Source organism: Diabrotica virgifera, chromosome 9 (assembly GCF_917563875.1).
Source record: "Diabrotica virgifera virgifera chromosome 9, PGI_DIABVI_V3a".
NCBI lineage: Eukaryota > Metazoa > Arthropoda > Insecta > Coleoptera > Chrysomelidae > Diabrotica > Diabrotica virgifera.
This window is the reverse complement of record NC_065451.1, coordinates 173,777,159-173,802,240: the sequence shown is the minus strand read 5'-3', so window position 1 is coordinate 173,802,240 and position 25,082 is coordinate 173,777,159. Positions and strand designations below refer to the sequence as shown.

The 25,082-nt window shown below is 31.1% G+C and overlaps 1 protein-coding gene across 1 annotated transcript in view; it reads right to left on the bottom strand.

Moving 5' to 3' along the window:
• LOC126891929 (gastrulation defective protein 1 homolog) overlaps positions 1 to 24,988 on the bottom strand; it is a 44,111-nt gene extending 19,123 nt beyond the window's left edge. Inside the window, exons 1-4 of the mRNA XM_050661277.1 lie at positions 24,376 to 24,988; positions 22,927 to 23,049; positions 10,412 to 10,636; positions 2,345 to 2,740 (exon numbers count right to left, since the gene is read on the bottom strand). Of these exons, the coding sequence (XP_050517234.1) occupies positions 2,345 to 2,740; positions 10,412 to 10,636; positions 22,927 to 23,049; positions 24,376 to 24,889 (1,258 nt within the window). The 5' untranslated portion in view covers positions 24,890 to 24,988. The remainder of the gene's footprint in view (positions 1 to 2,344; positions 2,741 to 10,411; positions 10,637 to 22,926; positions 23,050 to 24,375) is intronic.
• Between the last annotated feature and the right edge of the window lie 94 nt (positions 24,989 to 25,082).

Here is a 25,082-nt window from a genome sequence, read left to right as displayed (position 1 = left end):
GAAATTTTTGTCATTATGTTATTACTATTATTTTTAATAATTAAAAATGAGCGCTAATCACGTATTGAACCGGCCGTCCGCGAGAGAGATGTAAATTCATTGGACGTTTTAAAAAAATATCGATTGGAAGTCAAAAATGCGTTTTAAAAAAATAAAAAAGGAATTTTGAGGTTATATGTATTGTACACTCGACCTACGGGTCTACAAAAAATAGATATGTTTTGTAGAAGCCTCATAAAATTTTTAAATTCATTGCAACTTAACTAAACAAAAAAAAAATAGAAAAATTGACGTTTTTGTGGGGAGAGAGGGAGGGGGTGGTGGGCTAAAAATGCTATTAGTCTTATTTTTTAATCACATATAACGTAAAAAATGAAAAACAAATATTCAGGCTCTATCGATCTCAAAAAATATAATTAGACCCGCAAAAATCCTTACAAAACTTTAAAAAACATGGTTTTTGGGGGGTTTAAGTGTTTCGCCCAATTTTTGAATATCCTAATATACTCAGTTATTTTAAATTATACATAATCTATTAACAAAACCTTGAGTTGATCTATGTTGCAGTCTATAAAATGGAGAAAATCCCCAAAAACCCCCTAAAAAAACAGTTTTCTTGATTTTTCAAGATGGCGCACCTGACGGAAAAATCTGAAAAAAATCAGAGAGATAGCTTTTGATAAAATACACAAAATGCAAAAAAAATTGGACCTGCAGCCCTCTCCAAAAAAAAGTTATAGGTTTTAAAATAGTTAAAAAAAAATTTGAGGTTATGTACACTCGATCTATGGGTCCATAAAAAATGGACATGTTTTGTTAAAGTCTCAGCTACACTTGTGATTTTTTGAAATTTTAAAATAAATTGGAACCTAACTAAAAAAAATTAAATCTAAAAATCTACGTTTTTGGCTGTGGGTGGAGGGGTATGGGGGGTGGCGAGCTAAAAATCCGCGTAATCTCATTTTTTAGTTGCATAGAACGTAAAAAAAATAATAAACTTGAATTCTGGGAGTGAGGGCATTTTGCCTATCTTAACGGGGGGTACCCTTTGTCGCTATTGTCTCGATAAATATAATTTTTTACTAGCTTTTACCAGCATTAAAGTATCAGATATTCATATAAAAACGTATAGTTTTTGAAATGAAATTGAAAATAAAACAAAACGTTTACAAATAAATACACACCTTTGTTAAAATTAAAAAGAATTCTCTTATAGATACTTTTATCGCATACATTTCGTTTTTATCAGTCACAGCCTTAAAATAATATTAGGTAGCACTTTTGTACAGGACAACAAACAATAAGACATTGTTCTTTGGGTTTAAACAAGCGCATCTATATACAGAACAACGTCTGGAACCAAACAATATTAAATTGTTAGTTCACTTATGTGCTGCATACTGTGTGTGAAAAAATAGTTCTGAAAGAATGAATGGAAATAAAATATTGTGTTCTATTTAGTTAGTAAGTCGTATTTATACTTAGAGAAGATTTATACGCAAACTCTTGGTCGAATGCTATTTAAATGCGTTCATTTTTTTCGAATACTCAGAAAACTAATAAAAATTTTTGAAAAATTTAAACGCAGATTGAGAGATTACATTATTACCGATGGCCAAAAGTTTCTGAAAACATCTATAATGTTTATTTTAATAAGTTACAAGGATAAAAGAGAGAATATTTAGTCTGATTTTTAAGTTCAAAATTTCATTCAAAAGAAACCTTTTGTTTATTCTAAGGGACTTTAAGCCCTCGGTAATCTTCAGCCCTCGGACCCATCTTTCATTCTGCGTTTATATTTTTCAAATATATTTATTAGTTTTCTCAGGATTCGAAAAAAGAATGCATTTAAATAGCACTGGACCAAGATTTTGCGCCTATCCCCTTAATTGTTCTTGTTATGATACATTCGCAAATAAAGTTTCAAGGTTGATTAAACAAAAACAGAAATAACATTGAATTCTTTTAAATCACTGAAAGGGGGGTCGTGAACTGTAATGACGACGTCGACATGGGGGGGGGGTTCGTCTGTAAACGACGAATTACGACGGGGGGCAGGGTATTAAAAAGTTCAAATTTTTTACAACGTAGTTTATGGATGTCCCCTAAAAGAGAAGTGGGACGGTCGAATATTTCGCGAATGAAACCAAAGACAATTCCCCTAGTCACATCTTCTAGCGCGAGAAGGGGGAAACTTGAAATCTTAAATGCACATTTTTATTGCAGATTTTGATTCCTCATAAAAACATAAGTAACTTTTTTCGAATTTTCGAATAAGCCCTTTACATATTTACACACTTAAATTATAGCAAACAGTCATTGTATTTTTAATGAGAGTACATACCTTTGTCCAAAGAAAGTCCAGTCGCAACCACAGCATCATTGGGGCTAAAAATAGCATCAGTCGTATCATACCTAGTGTACAAATTCTTAATTTCATGTACACTCTCTTTAAAATTCCTCACGTCCCACAACTTCATACTCTCGTCACAGCTCCTTGTCAGCAAATGATCTCCAATGTGTGAAAAACAGATACTAGTAATTTCAACGGGCAAATGCGCTTTCCTGATTTGTTTGGCTGGAGCTACAGAACTTTTTCGGAAGTCCCATAGTTGTAAAGAACCATCTGCGCATCCGCAGGCTATTACTTTTCCTTCTCGGTTGTAGTTCACTGCAGTGGGAGAGACTTTGAGCCCGTTCTGCGCTCTGCATTTTATAATTTGTTTATGCTGTTTACCACCTACAATAGAAAGGATGTTATAAATGAAAAATCCGTACAGTACAACTTAAAACGATCAAAAAACTTTTTATTTTTTTAATTACATTTGGTTCAGAACAGTCACTTTTATGCGACCTTGTATATCACAAAATTTTATACGGTTGCTATAAGCACTAAACGTTTTGCGTTTTAGAATTTCGAACTAAAAGAATATTATGAGAAAAAATTGATATCGAAATAGTGAAAGGAAGACAATAGAGAGATATCGCAAATGCATTTTTATCGCAGGCTAATAGCGGAATACGCTATTTTGACATGTACGCAAGCGCAGAGTGAATGTTACGCTAGATAACGTGTCTCGTTATTTAGGTCGAAATAAGGGACGGTAGTAACGTTAAGAGCATACAGTAGCGCGTCATCAATATAACTTCGGGAGATAGTATCATACCTTTTTTCGTAAGGTCTGCGAAACTTTGGCAACAGTGGTAATCTTTGACATTATCTAAGATCAATATTTTGACAATTGTACTCATAGGCGTCCTAAATGGGAGTAATAGAAAACAATTTTTCGGTATCAAAAGAAAGTGCTGACAATGGAAAACAGGTGCCCAATGCTGATTTTTCAAGTCTACTGTGCAATACTGTGGATGCTGTAGAGAGTGAAACTGAAATCAAGGATGAAATAAATAATTTATTAAAGAAAAGTACCACTACCAATAAAGATGTACTAGTAGTTATTGTTCACATAATTAACCTATTGTTAAATCAGAGGACTGAAGTGCAGGCAACAATAGATACAATTAAAGCGTCTGTAAAATCTAATGAGGCGAAAGTTGAAACTTTAGAAAAGAAACTTGAAGGGTTACAAGAAAAAATTGAAACCATGTGTGGAAATGGAAGTGAAGAGATAAGAAATCAAAGTGTATCTATTATCAAAGATGAGCAAGATATGTTCCTGGAATTAGAAGATAGAAGTAGTCGATCTAAAAATATACTAATCTATAATGTTGATGAGAGCCAATCTAAGGTTACTAATGAGAGAATAGATCATGACAAGGCAAATATTCGAGAAGTACTAACGAAACTGGAGGTTGGAGCAACTGAGTTTAAGGTTTTGAGGGTAGGACGTGGTAATAGCAGTAGTGACAGGCCAAGACCACTTAAGGTAATTTTTCAAAATAATACCACAGTGATTGCATGTCTTAAAAACAAACATAAGTTGAAGCCATCGAGCATATTGATTAAATCAGATCTTACTCAAATGCAACGAAATCATCTCAAGAAATTATATGAAGAACTTAATAGGCGTAGAAGAAATGGTGAATCAAACTTGGCAATACGATACAAGAATGGTAACCCGTTTATTTCAAAGGTAAAAGAACAAAACCACCAGAATCCAAAAAACTCCCAAATGCGAACATAAGTATGAATAGTCTATCACTTTACTACCAAAATGTGCGTGGTCTGCGTACGAAGCTAAAGGACATATATTTGACATCCTGTTCAGCAACATATGACGTTATTTTCCTAACAGAGAGTTGGCTTGGTCCTGAAATTAAAAGTAATGAAGTTTTCTGTGATTTATATACCGTATACCGTCGGGACCGTGATCATATTTCCAGCGAGAAATCAAGAGGAGGTGGAGTGTTAATTGCAGTTATAAGTGATATCAGTTCTTGTCTAGTGGAAATTGCCAGTTCAAATGTAGAACAGGTTTTTGCTGGAATTACTATTAATTGCATTAAATATGTTTTTGGCTGTGTCTACATTCCGCCCAGATCTAGATTGGATGTTTATTCCAATCACATTGATACTGTAAAACTAATTATGAATAAGTATAAAGATTCTAAACTAGTATTATTTGGGGATTATAATCTACCAAATCTGATATGGGACGGTGAGACGACTGCTAAAAATATAAGTAATGATACTGAAATTTTGTTTTGTGACGAGTTCAATTTTTTAGGATTAGGTCAATATAATTATTTTAAAAACCAGTATGACTCAATTCTTGATCTGTGTTTCTCTGATACTTATTTAAGTCTAAAAAAAGCGGAAGCTTTAATGACGTGTGACAGGTATCATCCCTCACTTGAAGCATTAATATTATTTGATAATCAATATATCAGTTTGGAAACTAATATTTATTATAACTTTCACAAGGCGGATTATGGTGCCTTGAATAATTATTTGCTTCAGATCAATTGGATTGAGTTGTACTGTTTAGAGGATGTAAATGACATTTTAGATGCTTTTTATTCCATTATTTGGAACGCAATTGAACTTTTTGTACCAAAGATATCTGTAAAAAGATCGAATTTTCCTGTTTGGTTCTTATCTGAACTTAAGAGTAAAGTCATTGCCAAAAAGATTGCGCATAAAAAATATAAAACTACAAATAAGTATCACCACTATATTGAATTTAAAAATTTGAGAGATGAATGCTCATCACTCACTGAGCAGTCTTACAATGCTTACGTTTCAAAGATGGAAGTGAGAATAAATGAGAACGCTGGTGAATTTTGGAAGTTCATCAAAAATAAAACCAACGGACATGGTGCTCTCCCTGGCTCTATGTTTCTAGGTGAGGAAAGTGAGAATGACAAACAAAAAATAACAGAGTTGTCTGCGAAACATTTTGGTACTGTATACAGCACTTTTAATGGTAAATCTCTGGATAATCTGGAGAGTAATGAAATTTTCTCACAACAGCTGGAGGTGGAAATTAGTAACCTCGAAGTCACTTTTGACAATTTACTGAATGTGTTGTTGTCATTAAATGTCAATAAAGGGGCTGGCCCTGATTTGATACCGAATTTGTTCCTAAGAGAAAGTACAGTGTCCTTGTGTGAACCATTAGTATATGTTCTTAATAAATCTCTCCAGACGGGAATTTTCCCGAACAGATGGAAACATTCCTTTGTGTGTCCTATTTTCAAGGCAGGAGATCATAGTGATATCAAAAATTATCGGCCAGTTTGTATTCAGTCAGCCTTATCTAAAGTATTTGAAAAAATGGTTTTGCCAAGTTTGGATAATTGTTTTAGGAACATTATTACGAACAACCAACATGGATTTGTAGGTGGACGTTCTACTCTCACTAACCTCTTTTTGTATATCGATAGTATAGGTACAGCAATGGATGAGGGTTACGAGGTGCACTCTATATACACCGATTTCAGTAAGGCCTTTGACCTACTAGACCATAATGTCTTAATTACAAAGCTGAGAAACTTTGGTATCACTGGTTCTTTATTAGCTTGGTTTACTTCGTATTTGCAAGGAAGAACATTGCAAGTAAGATCAGCAGGATGTGTTTCTAATGGATTTGAAGCCGTGTCAGGGGTACCGCAGGGTTCCCATTTGGGTCCTAAGCTTTTTCTGTTGTTGGTAAATGATATTGGTAGGAACTTTAAATCTGAATATCTGATATTTGCAGACGACTTGAAGATATTTAAATGCATTAGGTCAGAATCTGATTGTGAGGGTTTGCAGAGAGACTGGGATTCTTTAGTACATTGGTGCCAGGAAAATAATCTTAGATTGGATGCTTCGAAATGCTCATATATTATTTTTTCACGTAATAAGACCACCAGTGATTTTAAATACAAGATAGGAGATGTGGATTTATCTAGGGTTCAGGTAATTAAGGATTTAGGTGTGTTGCTGTAAGCTAAGTTTTGTGGACCATTATGATGCCATTATTGCGCGTGCTAATCGGACATTAGGGTTAGTCATCAGAATGTCATATGATTTTAATAATTTGTTTGTAATTGTGAGATTGTTTTTCAGTTATGTTCGTTCATTACTAGAGTATTGTTCAGTGATTTGGAGTCCAAGTTATGAGAATCACAAATATCGAATTGAATCGATTCAAAATAAATTCGTTAGATATCTGCGGTATAGATTAGGTACTAGAGGAATGCAATTGAATTCCAGTCAGGTCATGCAGATGTTTCATTTGCACCGTCTAGAGGATCGCAGGCGATACTTTGACCTTAATTTCGTATTTAAGGTGTTAAATGGTATTATTGTTGCACCTAGCATTCTGGGTCGAATAGATTTTTATGTTCCAGCTAGGAATTTGAGAAGATGTCCCTTGCTATCCGCTAGATCGTGCAATACACGTCATGCAGAAAATATGCCTTTAAATAGAATTGTTTCTAGTGTAAATGAGTTTCCAAATATAGACTTTATGGGAGTCACACTAAATGCTTTTAAAAGGACTATTTCACGTGAATTATTTTAATTTGATTTTAATTTTTTGATGTCGTTAGTTTAATTGTAAGTAATGTAAGTTAACTTGTGTTCAATGTTTAATTTTGACTTTTAATTTTAATTGTAAAATGGAGTTTTCCGTCAATAAATATTAATTTAATTTTGTTATTAGTAAATAAATATTTATAAAAATAAACCAAAATGCGTGAAAATTTTATATTAACATAGGTATTTGCACGAAATAATAATAATAATAAATAATCATTTCGTTGTGAAGCGAAACAAGAGCCGTCTTATTTTATTTAGTTCATAGAGCGCCAAAGGCACTCTAACTTTATATACTCGCATTAGAATTCGAAATATTTTTATGTAAAATATACTTACCTACCTATATATAACCAAAACTCACAATTAATTCGAAATATTTGTATGTAAAATATACTTATACTATATATAACCAAAACTCACAATTAACAATAATCTATTTTTTCAAATAGGCAACAACTTCGTTCTATTACACAAAAATCTAATAAATTAACTATAAATAAACACTACTTTCCTACGAAACAACAATAACGAATTCTTATAATAATACACTACTGCACTGAACAGATATCGATAAATATAACAGAAAAGATAAGAGAAAATCTGACGCAGGTTTGTCAAAATGACAGTGACAATAATTTCTCTATGTTGCCTAATTATGTATTAGGTATACCTAATATGTTCAATTTCTTGTTAGAAATAAAAAATTCTAGTAGGTCCAAAATGACACAAAATCCAGGCATGGGATAAAAAAGTTTATTTGAAGAAAGTGTATTTTTTTGTTCTTCTTAATGGCGGTACAGGCTCGTTTTTTTAATATTGTATTTAATTACAGAGTAATTTCCACATACTAATATATTTCTCAAATTGGGCTCTGTACCGCCATTCTTTATTATATATTACGAATATGTGTGCCAAATAACTCGAAAAAATATTCAAAATTACAGCCGCAATCTTGGACCGCATTTGTTGCTACCTGTTGATCGCTACTGTAGCCTCTTAACACTAATTTGACATTTGGGATGAAACGTAAAAATAATAATTTATAGAATACAAATGTTATAAACTAAAAACTGTGAAATATATTGTTTCCTGTGTTGAGAAACACAGAAGGTCTCTGGGGGGTATGGAATAATAATGGTGTTAAGCGTATAGAGCTCAAAGTACGTCCAAAAGGGGGGGTTATAACCCCCAAAACCACCCCCTGGTTACGCCTATGGAGAAACACGTGTGTTCTTTTTGTGCTTAGGATATTAGTTATTCAGATATTTTATATTATTTTTATACTTATTATTTATATTTGTTGTTGGTTAATAGTTCAGAGAAATAAGGAAAAAAATATCCTGTTGGTGACACAACCCCCTCCAGGCCGAAAGCAAATTTTTTGAGTAGTATGAACATCTATATTAATAACCTATATGTTTCCTACAGCCGATTTTGATGATATACATAGTTATAAACAAATGAAGATCAAAAAATGGTAAATTTTCGTTTTTTTCGTCTATAACCAAAAAGGCATTTTAAACAAATTTAAGAGTAAGAAACTCATAAATCGTTTAAAAATTTCAATATGGCGTTAGCTGAATATGTCTATCCTTATTGGTTGCTTAGAAAATTGCAAAATAAATCATAAATTTTGAGTTTTTATAAATATTCATAACTTATGTAAAAATTAACTTAGAACCTTCTTATAACACGAATTGCTGAGACTTCTGGTGCTTAAGTTATATTTTAAATTTCAAAGTAATTGGTCAAATAGTTTAAAAGTTATTTAATTTGTTTATCCCAAATTCATTTTTTTGCAACACTACAAGTCAGAAAATTATGACGTTACAGTAAGACTTCTGACAGTTTATGGAAGAACATTTATACTATTGACTTAATTAAAAAAAAATAACAAAAAGTAATTTTAAATACTGCAAAATTATTTTGCAAAAACATGTGAATTAAAAAAAGGGGGGCTAACTTTGTCCCTAATTGTCCTAGGACAATTGTTTTTCTTTCTAAATGTGTATAAAAATTCAGTCTTTCCAAATATGAAAAAATAATTGTTCTACGGGTAACGGTTAAAAAGTTATTCTAATTGTTTATAAGTAAGCAAAAAATCGACGTGTTTTTGCAAAATAATTTTACACTGTTTAAAATTACTTTTTGTCATTTTTTTTAATTAAGTCAATAGTTCTAAGTTAATTTTTACATAAGTTATGAATATTTATAAAAACTCAAAATTTATGATTTATTTTGCAATTTTCTAAGCAACCAATAAGGATGGACATATTCAGCGAACGCCATATTGAAATTTTTTAGACGATTTATGAGTTTCTTACTCTCACATTTGTTTAAAATGCTCAACTTTTTGGTTATAGACGAAAAAAGCGAAAATTTACCGTTTTTTATATAAATAGTTATATCTGGAAATACAAAAAATAATTTATAAAAATTAATCTCATTAAAAATCATTAGATCTATTAATTTAAAGCCTACAGAAAAAAATTTTTACAATTACCAAGAAAGAATGAAAAAACATAATTTAAAAATGTTTTAAACTCCAATAGTGAATTACTCCAAACTCTACTTTATGACATCAGTCCTTCCTGAACTTACTCATGTATGTAACCCAGAGCCCATAGATCTACCAATAAAACTGATAAAACCATTCAACTGCAACAGAACATACAGTTGAGTCCATGGTTCTTTACGCGTGCGTTATTAATACCTGGCGAGATAAAGCACATACTTTTTATCTAGCCTCGTTGTCTTTCATGCATGAAACTAAAGACAAACCAGCTATCGCCTGTTATTAAGTAGACACATGTTATTTTCATGAATGTGCTAGACTCAGTACATTGAAAATAGATAGGTAGGTAATTACAAAAAAGACGCTTGGGGACGTTTTCAGATTTTAAGTACAATTTGTGACGTTTCTGGTTTGCTTGCTTGCGGCTGTCAGTTTGTTAGATTTTTTGCTATTTTTTTTTTTGTCTTGTTTTTACATTTAGAAGTTACTTATATCACATAAACATGTATTTCACGACTCATTTTATATTGGCAAGTGTATTTTATTTTGCCATTAATTTATATACAAAGTTAACCTCATTCACGCAGTTAAGAAATGGTTTTATTTAAGTTTCCGCAAAAATGAAAGAAAATAGAAAAAGAAAATATTTTATTAATTTTTTTTATGTAGATTATGCCTGGAAAAACTCTTACCTCACAAGCACAAGAACTCGTTTTAAATTTAGTCAGCTACTTAAAATTAGAAAAACGGAATTCTATAATATAATCCGTGATTGGAGCAGTAGCCACTTTCTGTTAATTGCTGCTGCGAGGAGTAAATTTCCGACCTATTTCGTATGCTTTAAATTTTGACGCACGAGTAAAGAACCATGGACTCAACTGTATAAAAATATAATAATTTCTGTCACTTACCTTCATAGAAGTCCCAAGTTCTTACTGTCCCATCAGCACTGGTTGTTAAGAATTCTTCCTTAATTATGGGGTTCCAAAGTCCTGCCAACAATCCTGCTGTGTGCCCTTTGGTTTTTGCCTGGTCCGTTATGTACATATCACCCTTAACAGTTTCTAGTTTTTCAAAGCCGTCTCGGTCTATCACTTTAGCTTGACTTGCGCCAGATATGACTAATAATAGATCACCTGCAAAACATCTTTATATAAACATCAAAAATATAGACATCAAAATTTTTAATTTAGACAATCTAATGATATACCTACAATACCGGGTGTCCATTTATATTTTCCCCCATTTTAACTGCCTATAACTTCTAAACGGCTCAAGATAGAAATATGCGGTTTTCGCTGAAATGTTTTATTTTAGTAAAAGTTTTGTCTGAATGGATTAAATTTTTTATATCGCTTTCAAATACGAAAAAAAATGGCGGATTTTTGAAAAAAACTTTGTTGATTATTTTTTAATGGAACACCCAGTATATTTTTTTGTAAATTGAAAGAAAGGTCATTCACCTATCCAACGATATAAAGTTTTTCAAAATCGGTTGTCAAATGACTGAGTAATTAATTTTTAAAATGAGAGGTGCAACTCTCTAACTAAGCAAATTGATATTATGTTATGTGATTTCCACATTGCATCTCTCATTTTAAAAATTAATTGCTCAGTCATTTGACAACCGATTTTGAAAATTTTTATATCGCTAGATAGGTCAATGATCGTTTTTTCAATTTTTTAGGTAAATAGCCATTTTTCATATCGCTTTTAAATAAAAAATGCCGGATTTTTGAAAAAAAAACGTTGTTGACTTTTTTTATTAAAACAGCCAGTATATTTTTTGTAACTTGAAAAAATGGTCATTTACCTATCCAGCGATATAATTTTTTTTTAAAATCGGTTGTCAAATGACTGAGAAATTAATTTTTAAAATGAGAGATGCAATGTGAAAATCACAACATAATATCATTTTGCTTAGTTACATGTTATTTAGGTATGTGATATCCACGCTGCACCTCTCATTTTAAAAATTAATTACTCAGTGATTTGACAACCGATTTTAAAAAACTTTATATCGCTGGATAGGTGAATGATCGTTCTTTCAATTTACAAAAAAATATACTGGGTGTTCCATTAAAAAAAAGTCAACAAAGTTTTTTTCAAAAATCCGCCATTTTTATTTTCGTAGTTGAAAGCGATATAAAAAACTCAATCGATTCATACAAAACTTTTAGTAAAATAAAACATTTCAGCGAAAACCGCATGTTTCTATCTTGAGCCGTTTAGAAGTTATAGGTAGTTAAAATGGGGGGAAATATAAATGGACACCCGGTATTTAACCATTATGTCGGCTAATTTTATTAAAATCCACGAGGAAAACAAAATTCCTGTAGCTAGCTGTATACCATAAATCACAAAAACACGAGATCCTCCGAGTTGGCCATTTAACTCTCAATCCTTAAATTCCAACCACGTGGGAAGAGTCCTGTGTTGCCCATGATACAATAACCTAAGATACGACACGCAGCGGTCATAATTTCGTTCAGGTCGCGCATGACGTCACGGTGTGAGTAGATCCTTTACATTTCGAATGCATTGCCATTTAGATTTGGGGCTTTTAACATCAGTTGTGAAATTTTCGAGAAGTGCTGTTTTGTTTAGTATGATTAAATATAATTATTGAGAACATAATCTAATAATAGAAATCAATTACAAACATGATTTTTTATTATTAGGCAAGATACGTCTCATTATACAGGGTGTAACAAAAATACAGGTCATAAATTTAATCCCGTATTTTTGGACCTAAAATAGTTCGATTGAACATAACTTACCTTAGTACAAATGTGCACGAAAAAAAAGTTACAGTCCTTTGAAGTTACAAAATGAAAATCGATTTTTTCCAATATATCGAAAACTATTAAAGATTTTTTATTAAAAATGGACATGTGGTATTGTTATGGCGGTAGTATTTTAAGAAAAAATTATAATGAAATTTGGACACCCCATAAAAATTTTATGGGGGTTTGGTTCCTTTAAACCCCCCCAAACTTTTGTGTACGTTTCAGTTTAATTATTATTGTAGCGCCATTAGTTAAACACAAGTTTTTAAAAAAATTTTTGTCTCCTAGTACTTTTTCCAAAAGTCAGTTCTTATCGAGATATTTGAATATTTGTCAAATCCACCACATATTTGTATATGGTAAAGTACGATTATGGAGACTTGGTAGTCCTGTCGCCAGGGGGGGTACAACGGCCTCCTTAATTCAGATGGACTTACCCAAGTTTTTTTTATATATTTTGACCCGTAGAATACGAATTTTTTGGGTAACAGTTGATCCGGATGTCGATAAGATTGTTATAGACAAAGAACTTGAGGAATTACATAACAGCGATTTCTCGCAAAACAAAACATATTTTTGTATTTTTTGGGTCATTTTAAGCAAAAAATATTCCTACAAGTTTTTTCGTAGAATGCATAGTTTTCGAGATAACCGCGGTTGAACTTTCAAAAAATCGAAAAATTGCAATTTTTGAACCCGAGTAACTTTTGATTCAAAAATAAAGTAGCAATTCTGCTTACCGCATTTGAAAGCTTAAGTCAAATTATATCGGTTTTGTTTATTTGCATTGCTAAAAATTAATTGTTTTACTGCTGAACAAAGCTATAAACACATAGTGTTTCCCGTACCTAATACATGCGTTTTAACGCATGCTACGTAGAAATTGCCTCGCTTGCACTTGTAGCTACTCTACCTACTCGTTAGATTTTAAATGAGAAATCATTGAAAACACCACTCACGCACTAGGTGTTTATAGCTTTGTTTACCAATAAAATAATAAATTTTTAGCAATGCAAATAATCAAAATCGATATAATTTGACTTAAACTTTCAAATGCGGTAAGCAGAATTGCTACTTTATTTTTTAATCAAAAGTTATTCGTGTTCAAAAATTGCAATTTTTCGATTTTTTGAAAGTTCAACCGCGGTTATCTCGAAAACTATGCATCCTACGAAAAAACTTGTCAGAACATTTTTTGCCTAGAATGACCCAAAAAATACAAAAAGATGTTTTATTTTGCGAGAAATCACTGTTATGTAATTCCTCAAGTTCTTTGTCTATAACAATCTTATCGACATCCGGATCAACTGTTACCCAAAAAATTCGTGTTCTACGGGTCAAAATAAATAAAAAAAAACTTGGGTAAGTCCATCTGAATTAAGGAGGCCGTTGTACCCCCCCTGGCGACAGGACTATGGTAATAATATGAAAATTTATTTATGATTTACATTTTTAGGTATATTTTGAACCATATTATAAAAGAAGCCACATCTCGATAAAAGATGCTTTATCAAAAAAATACAAAGAGGCAAAAAAGTTTTAAAAACACTGTGTTTAACTAATGGTATCGCAGTAATAGTTTAATTGGAACGTACACAAACATTTGGGGGGTTTAAAGGAACAAAACCCTCATAAAATTTTTATGTAAACATATTAAAAAAGAAGCCGCAACTCGATAAAAACTGCCTTATCGAAAAAATACTAAGAGGCAAAAAAGTTTTAAAAATATTTAATTTAACTAATGGCACCAGAATAATAATTTATTTGAAACGGACACAAAAGTTTGGGGGGTTTAAGGGAACAGAACCCCCATAAAATTTTTATGGGGTGCACAAATTTCACTATAATTTTTCTTTAAGATGTTCTTGCCATAAGAATTCCACATGTCCATTTTCAATAAAAAATCTCTAATAGTTTTCGATATATTCGAAAAAATCGATTTTCATTTTGTAATTTCAAAGGGCTGTAACTTTTTTGGTGTGCATATTTGTACTAAGGTAAGTTAGGTTCATTCGAACTATTTTTGGTCCCAGAATATGTGGTTTAATTTATGACCTGTATTTTTGTTACACCCTGTATATTATACTGTATAATACACAGCGTTGCTCTCTACTGTCGTTCTGAAGCTATTTTCTTGTGGCATTTTTGTCATTAACTATTTTTAATGGGAAATAAGGCACAATTTTACCAAAAAAATGATTTTATTAACGATTCGACGTCCAAATCGGATGCTATTCTCAAAATACAAAAAATATTAATGAATTAAAAGGCGGCATTCGCCGCCTATGGATTGTAGTGAGTAGTCGGTTGTAATCTGAGCTCCCGAAAAAGTAACATTTTAATAAGGAAATTCAGCGAAAAATTTCCTAATTTTTCAGTAGTGTTAATATAAAATAGTTTTGGTGCTGTGAGTTGAAAAAAAATTGGAACACTATGGTTATTACAAGAGAAGTAAAAGAAGCTATTGAAAATGCTGTAAGTCAAGCCATTATAAAAAGTCTCCAAAATAAAGATATTATAAAAAGTCTTACTGATAATGTCGCCGTAGCCATTATAAATACCATTGAAACCCGTCTAGGTAATTTAGAAGAAACAGTGGCGTCACTTAAAGTGGATATTAACTCCACTAAAACAAACTTGGAGCGCAAAATAGAAGAATTGAACGAGAAATTTGATCGACTAGATCAAGGGAACCGGCGCATGTGTCTACGAATTTTTAATCTAAAGGAAAAGGAGAAAGAAGACACCAGAAACGAAATAATTAACCTAATAAATTCTAAAATGGGTTTAAATTTAAAATATGAAGATATTAACTTATGTTATCGAATTGGTAAACAAAACAAGGATAAAGCTAGGGCTGTGTATCTTAAATTAAATACAATCGAGAATAAGCAAACAGTCTACGCTAAGAAGAAGCTACTAAAGGGTACTGGGGTAGTTATTAAGGAAGATCTCACTAACTTAAAATTGGAATTGGTAAATCAGCTAACCAGTCTTGTGGGTTTAAAAAATGTGTGGACTGACAATGGTAAAATCTACGTCTGTCGAAACGGTAACGTAAAAATAATAAAAAATTCTAAAGACTTTGATGAATACAGAACTCATTATAATTTGTAAATAATATGTGTTTTATCAATTGTATTATTGCTAATGCTCTCTAGGTTTTAAGGCTTTAAATTTTTGTTTTCGATACCATTTTTCTATTTCGCTTTAATAAACGATTGATTAAATTTTGGGATATCAGGTACAATTTATGACTAAATGCTTGAATATCTAGAAATTTTAGATAATAGTCAGGAAATCGATACAAAAGAATATAATAATTTTCAAGATTACTTACTTGAACTGGAGAGGGTAAAATGGGAGAATGGAATTGGTGTGATTCACTTTAATATTCGAAGTTTACAAAAGCATTTTGATGAACTGCTCATATATTTAGAATCAGGTAAGGATCTTTTGGACATAATTATTTTATCCGAAACTAGGGAGGTAAATATAAATGATTTTCATATTCCGAATTACGGAATATATTATAATAAATCGTGTATAAATAAATGCGATGGTACGGTGATTTATATAAAAGATAGTATATCATCAACAATTAGTACTATAGAGATAAATGATAGTAAATTTCTCCGCGTGAAATTTTTAACGAAACATTTAAATACTTATTATTCTTATTATTCAGTTGGGATAACTGCCTATTATCGACCACCTGCAACAAATACTCAAATATTCTTAAACGATCTGGAACAATATCTGCAGCAGTTGGATATGCAACATCTTGAAGTTTATGTAGGTGATATAAATATCGACTTGTTAAAATCCTATACACCCGATACAACTAGGTATCTAAACATATTAAATACATATGGTTTCATCTCTTATATAAATAAACCTACAAGAGTTACTTCTGATTCTAAGACAACAATAGATCATATATTTATTAGGAAAACTAATAATATAGAAAGTAAAATTGATATAGATTCGATAGTTTTTCAAACCGATATGACAGATCATTTTTCGCCATTTGTTTTGATATCCTTTAAAAGCTGTGACAGTATAAATACAGAACATAAAGAAAAAAATTACAACAAAAAAATTGACTTTAAAAAAATAAATAATTATTTAAAAAATGAATCATGGTCTGAAGTAATTAATAATAATAATGTTCAAATTTCTTACAACAATTTCATTAATAAAATAAACACAATTACAAACTCTTTCACTAAAATTGTTGTCAACAAAAATAACAAATACAAAAAATTACAACCATGGATATCTACGGCAATAATAACATCCATTCATAAACGTCATATCCTCAAAAAACAACTAAATAAAACGCCTACACCCATTCTAGAAGCACAGTATAAGGAATATAGAAATAAACTTAATGTGTTAATAAAAAAACAGAAAAATGATTGCTATAAACAAAAATTATACGGTACTCATGGGAATACTAAAAAATTATGGAATATTATTAATGAGGTTGCAGGAAGTAAAAATACACTAGATATTTCTAATATTGATATTGTTAATGAAAATGGGGACTGCGTTAAAAATAATACAGATAAGGCAAATGTGTTTAATAATTTTTTTATAAACTTAGGAATGAAAATGGCAAATAAAATAGAAAATTCAAATTTACCTGATAATTTGTTGAGAGATGTTTATATAGAATCGTCTATTTTCTTAAAACCGGTAACGCAGGCCGAAATAACTATTTTGATATCTAATTTAAAGAATAATTGTTCACCTGGTCCCGATAAGATTAGTAGCAAATTAATAAAATATATTCATCTTAATATATTGGGCCCATTAACCCATATAATAAATCTCAGTCTCTCAACAGGACAAATACCTATGCAATGGAAGCAATCTATAGTTTCTCCCATTTTCAAAAGCGGTTCTAGAAATAAACTAACTAATTATCGACCGATATCTGTAATAAATAACTTTGCTAAATTATTTGAAAAAGTATTAACAAATAGATTGGTTAGCTTTCTGGATCAGCATAATGTTCTTTCTAAAATTCAATACGGTTTCAGAAAAAAATCCTGTACAGAAGATGCCGCATTGAATCTAGTTGAAACAATAATTAAAGCTCTCGATAATTCTAAAAAATGCCTAGCAGTCTTTCTGGATTTGGCTAAAGCCTTTGACACGATATCTCATGCCAAACTGTTAGGTAAATTGAATAATTATGGTATTCGGGGTATTGCATTAGATCTTTTTAAAAATTATTTAACAAACAGAACGCAGCAAACTAAAATCGGTGACAAAATAAGCACTAATATTAATGTTCAGATGGGGATACCACAAGGAACGGTGTTAGGACCTATTTTATTTCTCGTATACATAAATAGTATTGCAACAATCCAGAATTTTGAGGGACAGTTGGTATGTTACGCAGATGATACTGCACTCATAATTACAGGAAATACTTGGGAAGAAGTGCATTTTGCGACAGAGGTTTGTCTTAAAAATATTAGAATTTGGCTAAATCATAATCTTTTAACTTTAAATGTCGAGAAAACAAAATATGTAACATTTTCCCCAACAGTTACGGACCAACCATCTTTAAAGATTAGACTGCATAATCCCAGATGTAAAGATAATATATGTGATTGCCCCATACTAGAACAAACCCCTGTAATAAAATATTTGGTCACACAAGGTGGTCACACCATATTACCTATGTCTCTAAACGTATAAGAGCTTTAATACATAAATTTTATAAAGTAAGGTTCATCCTATCTAAGTCCAATCTTATTATGATGTATAATTCATTAGTTGAATCAGTTCTAAGATATTGTATAACTATTTGGGGTGGTGCATTCTCTACTAATTTAAAAAATTTGCAAACTACACAAAATATTTTACTTAGAATAATATTTAAAAAACCTAGATTACACTCAACATCTCTACTCTAACAAGAAACAAAATTATTCAAAATACGTCAAATTTATATACACCAATGTCTCCTAAGGACCCAATTTTCAAAAGTAAAAAACAATAAAAAAACTTCAATTACTAGAGCAGCTACTAATCTACATCTAAATACTAATTTATTTAAAAAAACTGTGACGCAGAGATCATTTTCCTATTATGGTCCTAAACTATTTAATATGTTACCAACGCATTTAAAAGAAATTAATATAAGACATAAATTTAGTAAGGAAGTAAAGAGTTTAATTATCAGTAACCCGGAAATGTTTAAAATATTTGAAAATGTTTGAATTTGATTTGCACAACCAATTCGTATTTTCTCCTTTTTTACTCTTTCATCTAATCATCTAATAATCATCTAATAAAAAAAAAACTAAATCACATAAACAGTTAAAATCTAAAAAGAAATGTATCGATTTGCTATTGTTATTGAATGTTTTGATTTATATTTTACTTTAATTTATACATATTATAGACAGTGTATTTAATAAATTATATGTACATTGTATATTATGTTGACTGACATCAGTGGGAGGTATCCGACAAACAGATGCCTTGTGTCTAGGTCTGCCTCCGGATGAATCAGTCAGTATAAGTATATTAATTAGGTCTGTTATATGTATATTGTATAATAACTAAGTGGTTGAATAAATTATTTGAATTTGAATTTGAATTAAACAAAAATGTTGTTGCTTAGTAAAAAATTCTTCTAATGATTTATTTAATCTGACTCATTTATATCGGCAATTCAGACATATATTATAAATTTTAAAGTAGAAGACTTTAAAATGATATTGCCAATTGTTCATTCGATTACATGAAATCAACCCCAACTCAAGAATATCCGTCGCAAAAAAAAATCATAGCATGTGATATGTCTTTAAAAAGACAACCACATGCAACGGTGACAGTAAAATTCTCGCGTTAGAGTTTTCGTAGTAAATCACGAGGGAAAACCAGGAAAAAACCTCGTAATACTATCATGACATCGTAAGTATTAGGTCTTACTATTATTATCGTAAGTATTATATTAGAATCTGGTATTAGTTTTGAGAGTAAGACCTGATATTGACGATGTCGGGATAGTATCACGAGGTTTTTTCCTGGTTTTCCCTCGTGACTTACTATGGAATCTCTAACTCGAGAATTTTACTGTCACCGTTGCATGTGGTTGTATTTTTAAAGACAGATCACATGCTATGATTTTTTTTCTGTGACGGATATGCTTGAGTTTGGGTTGATTTTATGTAATCGAATTAACAATTGGCAATATAATTTTAAAGTCTTCTCCTTTAAAATGTATAATATATGTCCGAATTGCCGATATAAATGAGTCAGATTAAATAAATTATTAGAAGAATTTTTTACTAAGCAACAACATTTTTGTTTAATTTATTAATATTTTTTGTATTTTGACAACGGTATCCGATTTGGACGTCGAAACGTTAATAAAATCATTTTTTAGTAAAATTGTGGCTTATTTCCCATTAAAAACAGTTGGTTGCTCTCTACCAGAATCCACTTTGCCTTTTCCCGCTTTGGCTAAATTTTGGGATGGAATAGCTTCTTTTTTAAGGTATCGAAAATTTTTAGGAGAATATCCAAGCAGCTCGTGTTTAAGATTGCGTTCATAATCGTCGCTGTTACAATGTGTTGAGCAGATACGAGCGTTGTTAACGTTAAAATTGTCTGCACGTTTACGTTTACATAATTGTTTTCACACACATCGCACTTTTTTGTCTTTTGGGAAACTAAAAAACTTGATATTCGTATCGAAACCTTGTGATTGATTATCCACATTACAACCAAACACGGCACACCTCATTTTTAATAAAAGTTTAACAAATTATAAGTAAAATTCACCTTAAACAAAAAATAAACACCGTTTACTATACGACAACACTGAATTTAATGCTGTTCTACTCACGCAGAGTGACGTAGATACGTAGGCCCCGCCCACCGACTCCATGTCATATCTTCAGTTATTGTATAATGTGTGTTGCCCTGGGTAATATACAGGAATATTTACAATATCACTAAATATTATTAAAAATATAAGATAAACAGTAGTATCGTAGTATATCATAACAATTTTCATCATTTAAAGGGTTTTTACCCAACATTTTGGTGGTTCAGGCATGCATATTATTGGCTATTAGTAACACTGATGATGGATTTTTTAATCAGAAAACGTTCCGTGATTTAATTTAACCCTTTTTTAGGGAATTTTAAATATACCTTTTACAAAGGATCTCGTATTTTTGTAATTTTATTAGTTACAAGGACTTAAAAATTCACCTTGATCAAGATATGAAAAAGAATATAAAAAAATCTGTTGGTCCCATTAGTTTAAACTTAATGTATCTTGGTCATCCCTCGTTTGTTTTCATTTCAAACAATTCCGATATTTAGTGAAGTTACTTATAGAAAGTGTCTTTTTAGGAACTGGTAATTCAAGTGTTAAGATTGACCTGAAATATAGCGGTTTATTCCATGGCGAGAAAAAAATCGAGATATTCATAAAAAATATCCCTAGGTCTTTGTTATGCTCAACCTGAATTAAAGAAGTACATTAACCCTCCGGTAGCTACGTCTCGTAAAGTTACATGAGTGAACACACTGCTGTGCATAATGCCGCACATATAAAAAACGGTATTAGATGTTAAAGACATCAAAAATTTGTTAGAATAACAAAGGAAAAGCGTTATTTTTAACATTTTATTATATGACTTTAACATAATGTAACAACTCAGATGCAAAATAAAAAACGAGTAGTCAGTCTTACAATGTAATCTAAACAAAGAAAACGTTACTACAAAAAAAATTTCACAAACATCCCAAAAGTAAAATACCTAAATACAAAATAATTTTAGTCTTATAAACACACATTTCACTGAATTTTTGTCTCACTTTGATTTTTGCAAAAAAAATCACTCTTCAAAACCCTCACTTCAACTCTCAATATCAAACTGATAAAACACTTGAGAAAATGCAATAGGTAGTATTTTAAAGATAGTCCACAAACCATACATACTCATAGACGTTTCACGTAAATTGTCAAGGTCAAGACAGCAAATTAGTTACCATTCCAATCCAGAGATGTCGCTGTCAGTTAATTCTCTTGTCATATTTAACAACTGACAGTTGACAATTAAATTAATTTGTTATTTAGTTATTACTTTTTATTTTACAGTTTGTGGCTTAATGATTTTATTATAGTGGTGTTACGTTTTTAATTATTGTATTAACCTCCTCTCCGTTTTTTATAAGTAGAATTTTTAGTTTACATTGATCATCCCGTGTTGTGTTTCTCCACATTAAAAAAAACAATGTAATAGATCCTGAAACAGTGTATTCCAATAGACAAGTGTGTCATCAATATTTCGGACCTATATATTTTTGGAAGTTTGTAAAAAGATTATAAGGTAATATTTATCTAAACTCTGAACAATCATCCTACAAGATTCTCTCAAAAATTTTCATTCAACTCAATATTACACATCAGTGCTTTCACCTGACACATGGCAGTAGTGTTTAGCATTTTGAAAAAAAAATTGGAATATTTGAAGTTTTCAGTAAAATATGGAATAAAACATTGAATTGTCTCTGTTGTTTTAATTTCCTGCGAAATTTCATCAAAAATCCTGCAAAATTTATAATTGGAAATTCTCACGTAACTAAAATTTGTCAATTTAGTTCCCATTCCATTCAAGAGATGGCGTTAATTCGATCCGAAAGATTAACATGGTCGTGAAATGTCTATGAGTATGTAAGGTTTGTGAGATAGTCACTCACACATATCTAAATAGACAGTGGTGTGTACGAAAGAATATTGGTAAAACTTATTAAAACTTTAAAATGTGGCACAGAGTACCGCAGTGTGGACACCAGAGGATTAATTAAAATTAAGGATAATAATAAGAGGTTGAAATATAGCACTGGTCCTGTTACCTTTCTTGCAAAAGGCAGAAGAAATAGCTGACTACCATGCTAGAACAAGTATACTATTGTCCTTTTCATGAGCATTTTTCAGTGCGTAACAAATGATAGGAAAAAGGGTAAGTCCGTGATAATACACATTTATGACATTTATTCTAACATGACATTTTAGTTAAATCTGACAGTTGTCACATTTTATTTTCAATTTGGAATAAAAACAAATCAAATGTGTTTCTTGCATTTATAAAATGGTATTTTCTTTGATTTGTATAGTCTTATAAATTATACAGATTATATTTGTAATATTATTATCTAATTAAAAAAAAATAGTTTTTTTATTATGGCGCCATCTATCTACAACTAGAATAACTAGAATAAATGTTGTAAATGTCTGTAATCACGGACGTGCCTTTTTTCTGTCACATACTAATGCATTAGAAAGAAATCGAAAAACTGTGATGCACTGAAAGATGATCATGAGAAAAAGAATACTCCTGCCATGTTAAAAGGAGACTAATATTATTATAATGTCTGTTTCATTCAATTATCATATTTTGCTTGTCAATCATTTGTCTGGCTTGGTCCAAGATTTGTCTCCATTGTGTTCAATGTCTGGCAACTTGTTGCCAGCTTCGTTTAAAAATGTATAAGTTTGTCGTTCAGATCTTAACAATATTGAAAAGTATATCTTAATATGACTTAAGTATATTTTGGGTTTTAGAGTTAATTTTTGTATAACATTCAATTACCTGTGCTAGAATAGTGTAAACCTCGAATGGGATGATTATCAGCTGGTTGTAATGTCCTGAAGCTTCTCATACTGGAATCCATACCAGCAAAATCCCAGAAACTGACATCATAATCTATAGATCCTGTTAAGAAATAAAAAAAAATTGTAAAATGACAAAGATTGATAACTACTATTTAACAATTCTGTGGTCACAGGCTAAAAATTCCTAAGTCAAGTTTAGGCTATTTTGAGTTAAGTGGACTAATAGATAGGTGGCCATCTATATGAGTAAATAAAACCTGAGTCCTATAATAACGATTAATTTATACAAAATAATTGGAGGAAACAAATGTAAGTCAAATGTTGTTTGTTTGTATTCAAACCAACCTTAGTGACTTAAGAACTCATGAAATTTTGAGCACAAGTTTTTATGTCTCAAAAGGGTTTTAAGCTAAGAAACAATGATGTTCCAAATATGATAAACGATCAAAAACTATAATACAATCCAGTGACTGATAAATTTTTAGCGCTAACAGGATATCTATAGAGAGTAGATGGAGAACTGACTCCCCTATTTGACATCAATGTGGGAGTGAGACAGGGAGATGCCCTATCAACTATGCTGTTCAACCTAGTTCTTGAAGCAGTCATCAGAAAAACCAATGTAACCGGCCATATACATACATACCAAAACAGTACAAATTACTGCATATGCAGACAATGTATCTATCATTAGTAGGAGCAAGCAAAAACTACAGTCATAAAAATGAAAGAACATGAACGATCACATCAATCACATATTATTCAGATTATTAATAATCCATTTCTCTCGTTTGTTATTTATGAAGAAAAAACAGCAAATACAAAATATGTGAGTGATGCAATCGTTCATGGGTATTCTTTCATTTTTCCGACTGTAACTAACTGCAAGAGTTCAAGGAAATTGATCCTAAAGCACAAAAAAGAGGGCTTAAAATAGATCTATTCCATTGAACATGTAAATACCTTCACATATTTGGCACAGAAATCAATCAGAAAAATTTCGTAAAGAAATCAATCCACACATTTTCCGTAGGGATCGTACATACTATGCTAATAAAAGATTGATGACATTGAAATTATTAGACAAAAGAACCAAAATCACTATCTACAGAACATTGATTAGTCCTGGATAATGACAAAAAAAACTGAAGCCAAACTTAAGACATTAGAGAGAAAGATACTGAGAAAATGAAATGAAAATGAAAAAAAAAGAAAGGCTCAGAACGAGATGGATGGATGACATGGGAGACAACCTGAAAACTATTGAATGTAAGACAATGGGGAAGAAGAGTACAAGCGAAATCTAAATGGAATGGCATAGCCAGGCAGGCAAAGACTCATCCAGGGTTATAATGCCAATGCTATAAGGAAAGAAGAAGGACATAAGAAGGATTGAGAACTACATATAAGGCAAACATTAATTTACCTGATGCAAGTCGAGCACCACTTGGATCGACACAAAGAGCAGTAACAGCTTTAGTTCCATGAGTCATTTGTGTCTCATGGGAACAAGGAATAAATAAATCATCATCTTTTACAGTATCTTCTTCATCACTACTATCACTGTGTTTACTTTCTTCCTCCTTACTTTTCTCTTGATTACTAGCTAAAAAATTTTCAGGTACTGGGGGCCCTACAAAATCATCATCACTGTCGCTATCACTTTCTTCTACTGCAACATCTTCTTCCGGTTTTTTAGTTATTTCTCGAGCAGTTGCCTTTACCTGTGCAATCATGTCTTTAATATCGAAGGACTTGGCCTTTTTGCCAAAGGTTGATATACCCATAACATTTTTTAATTGTTGTGATTCTGTATCCTCCTCTAGGGCTTGAATAGCTTTAGGGGGGCCAAATGTTCCGAATGAACCGGTGGCTTCAATTTTTTCGGAGTTTTGGCTAAAATTAGCACTAATTTTTCCAAAAGTTATCTTTTTATTCATTTCTCTTTTTATTGATTATAACATGTACCTAAACTCTAAACAAAATATACATTTTTGTTTACAATTTATTTAACCAATAAAACGATTTTGACGTTTTTGCTTCTTCTTATTTATTCCTTATCAGATATATCTACTTTCCATTCGCCAAAACGCAAGAGAGATGTAAAATGTTGTAGGTCTAGAAATGATTGCA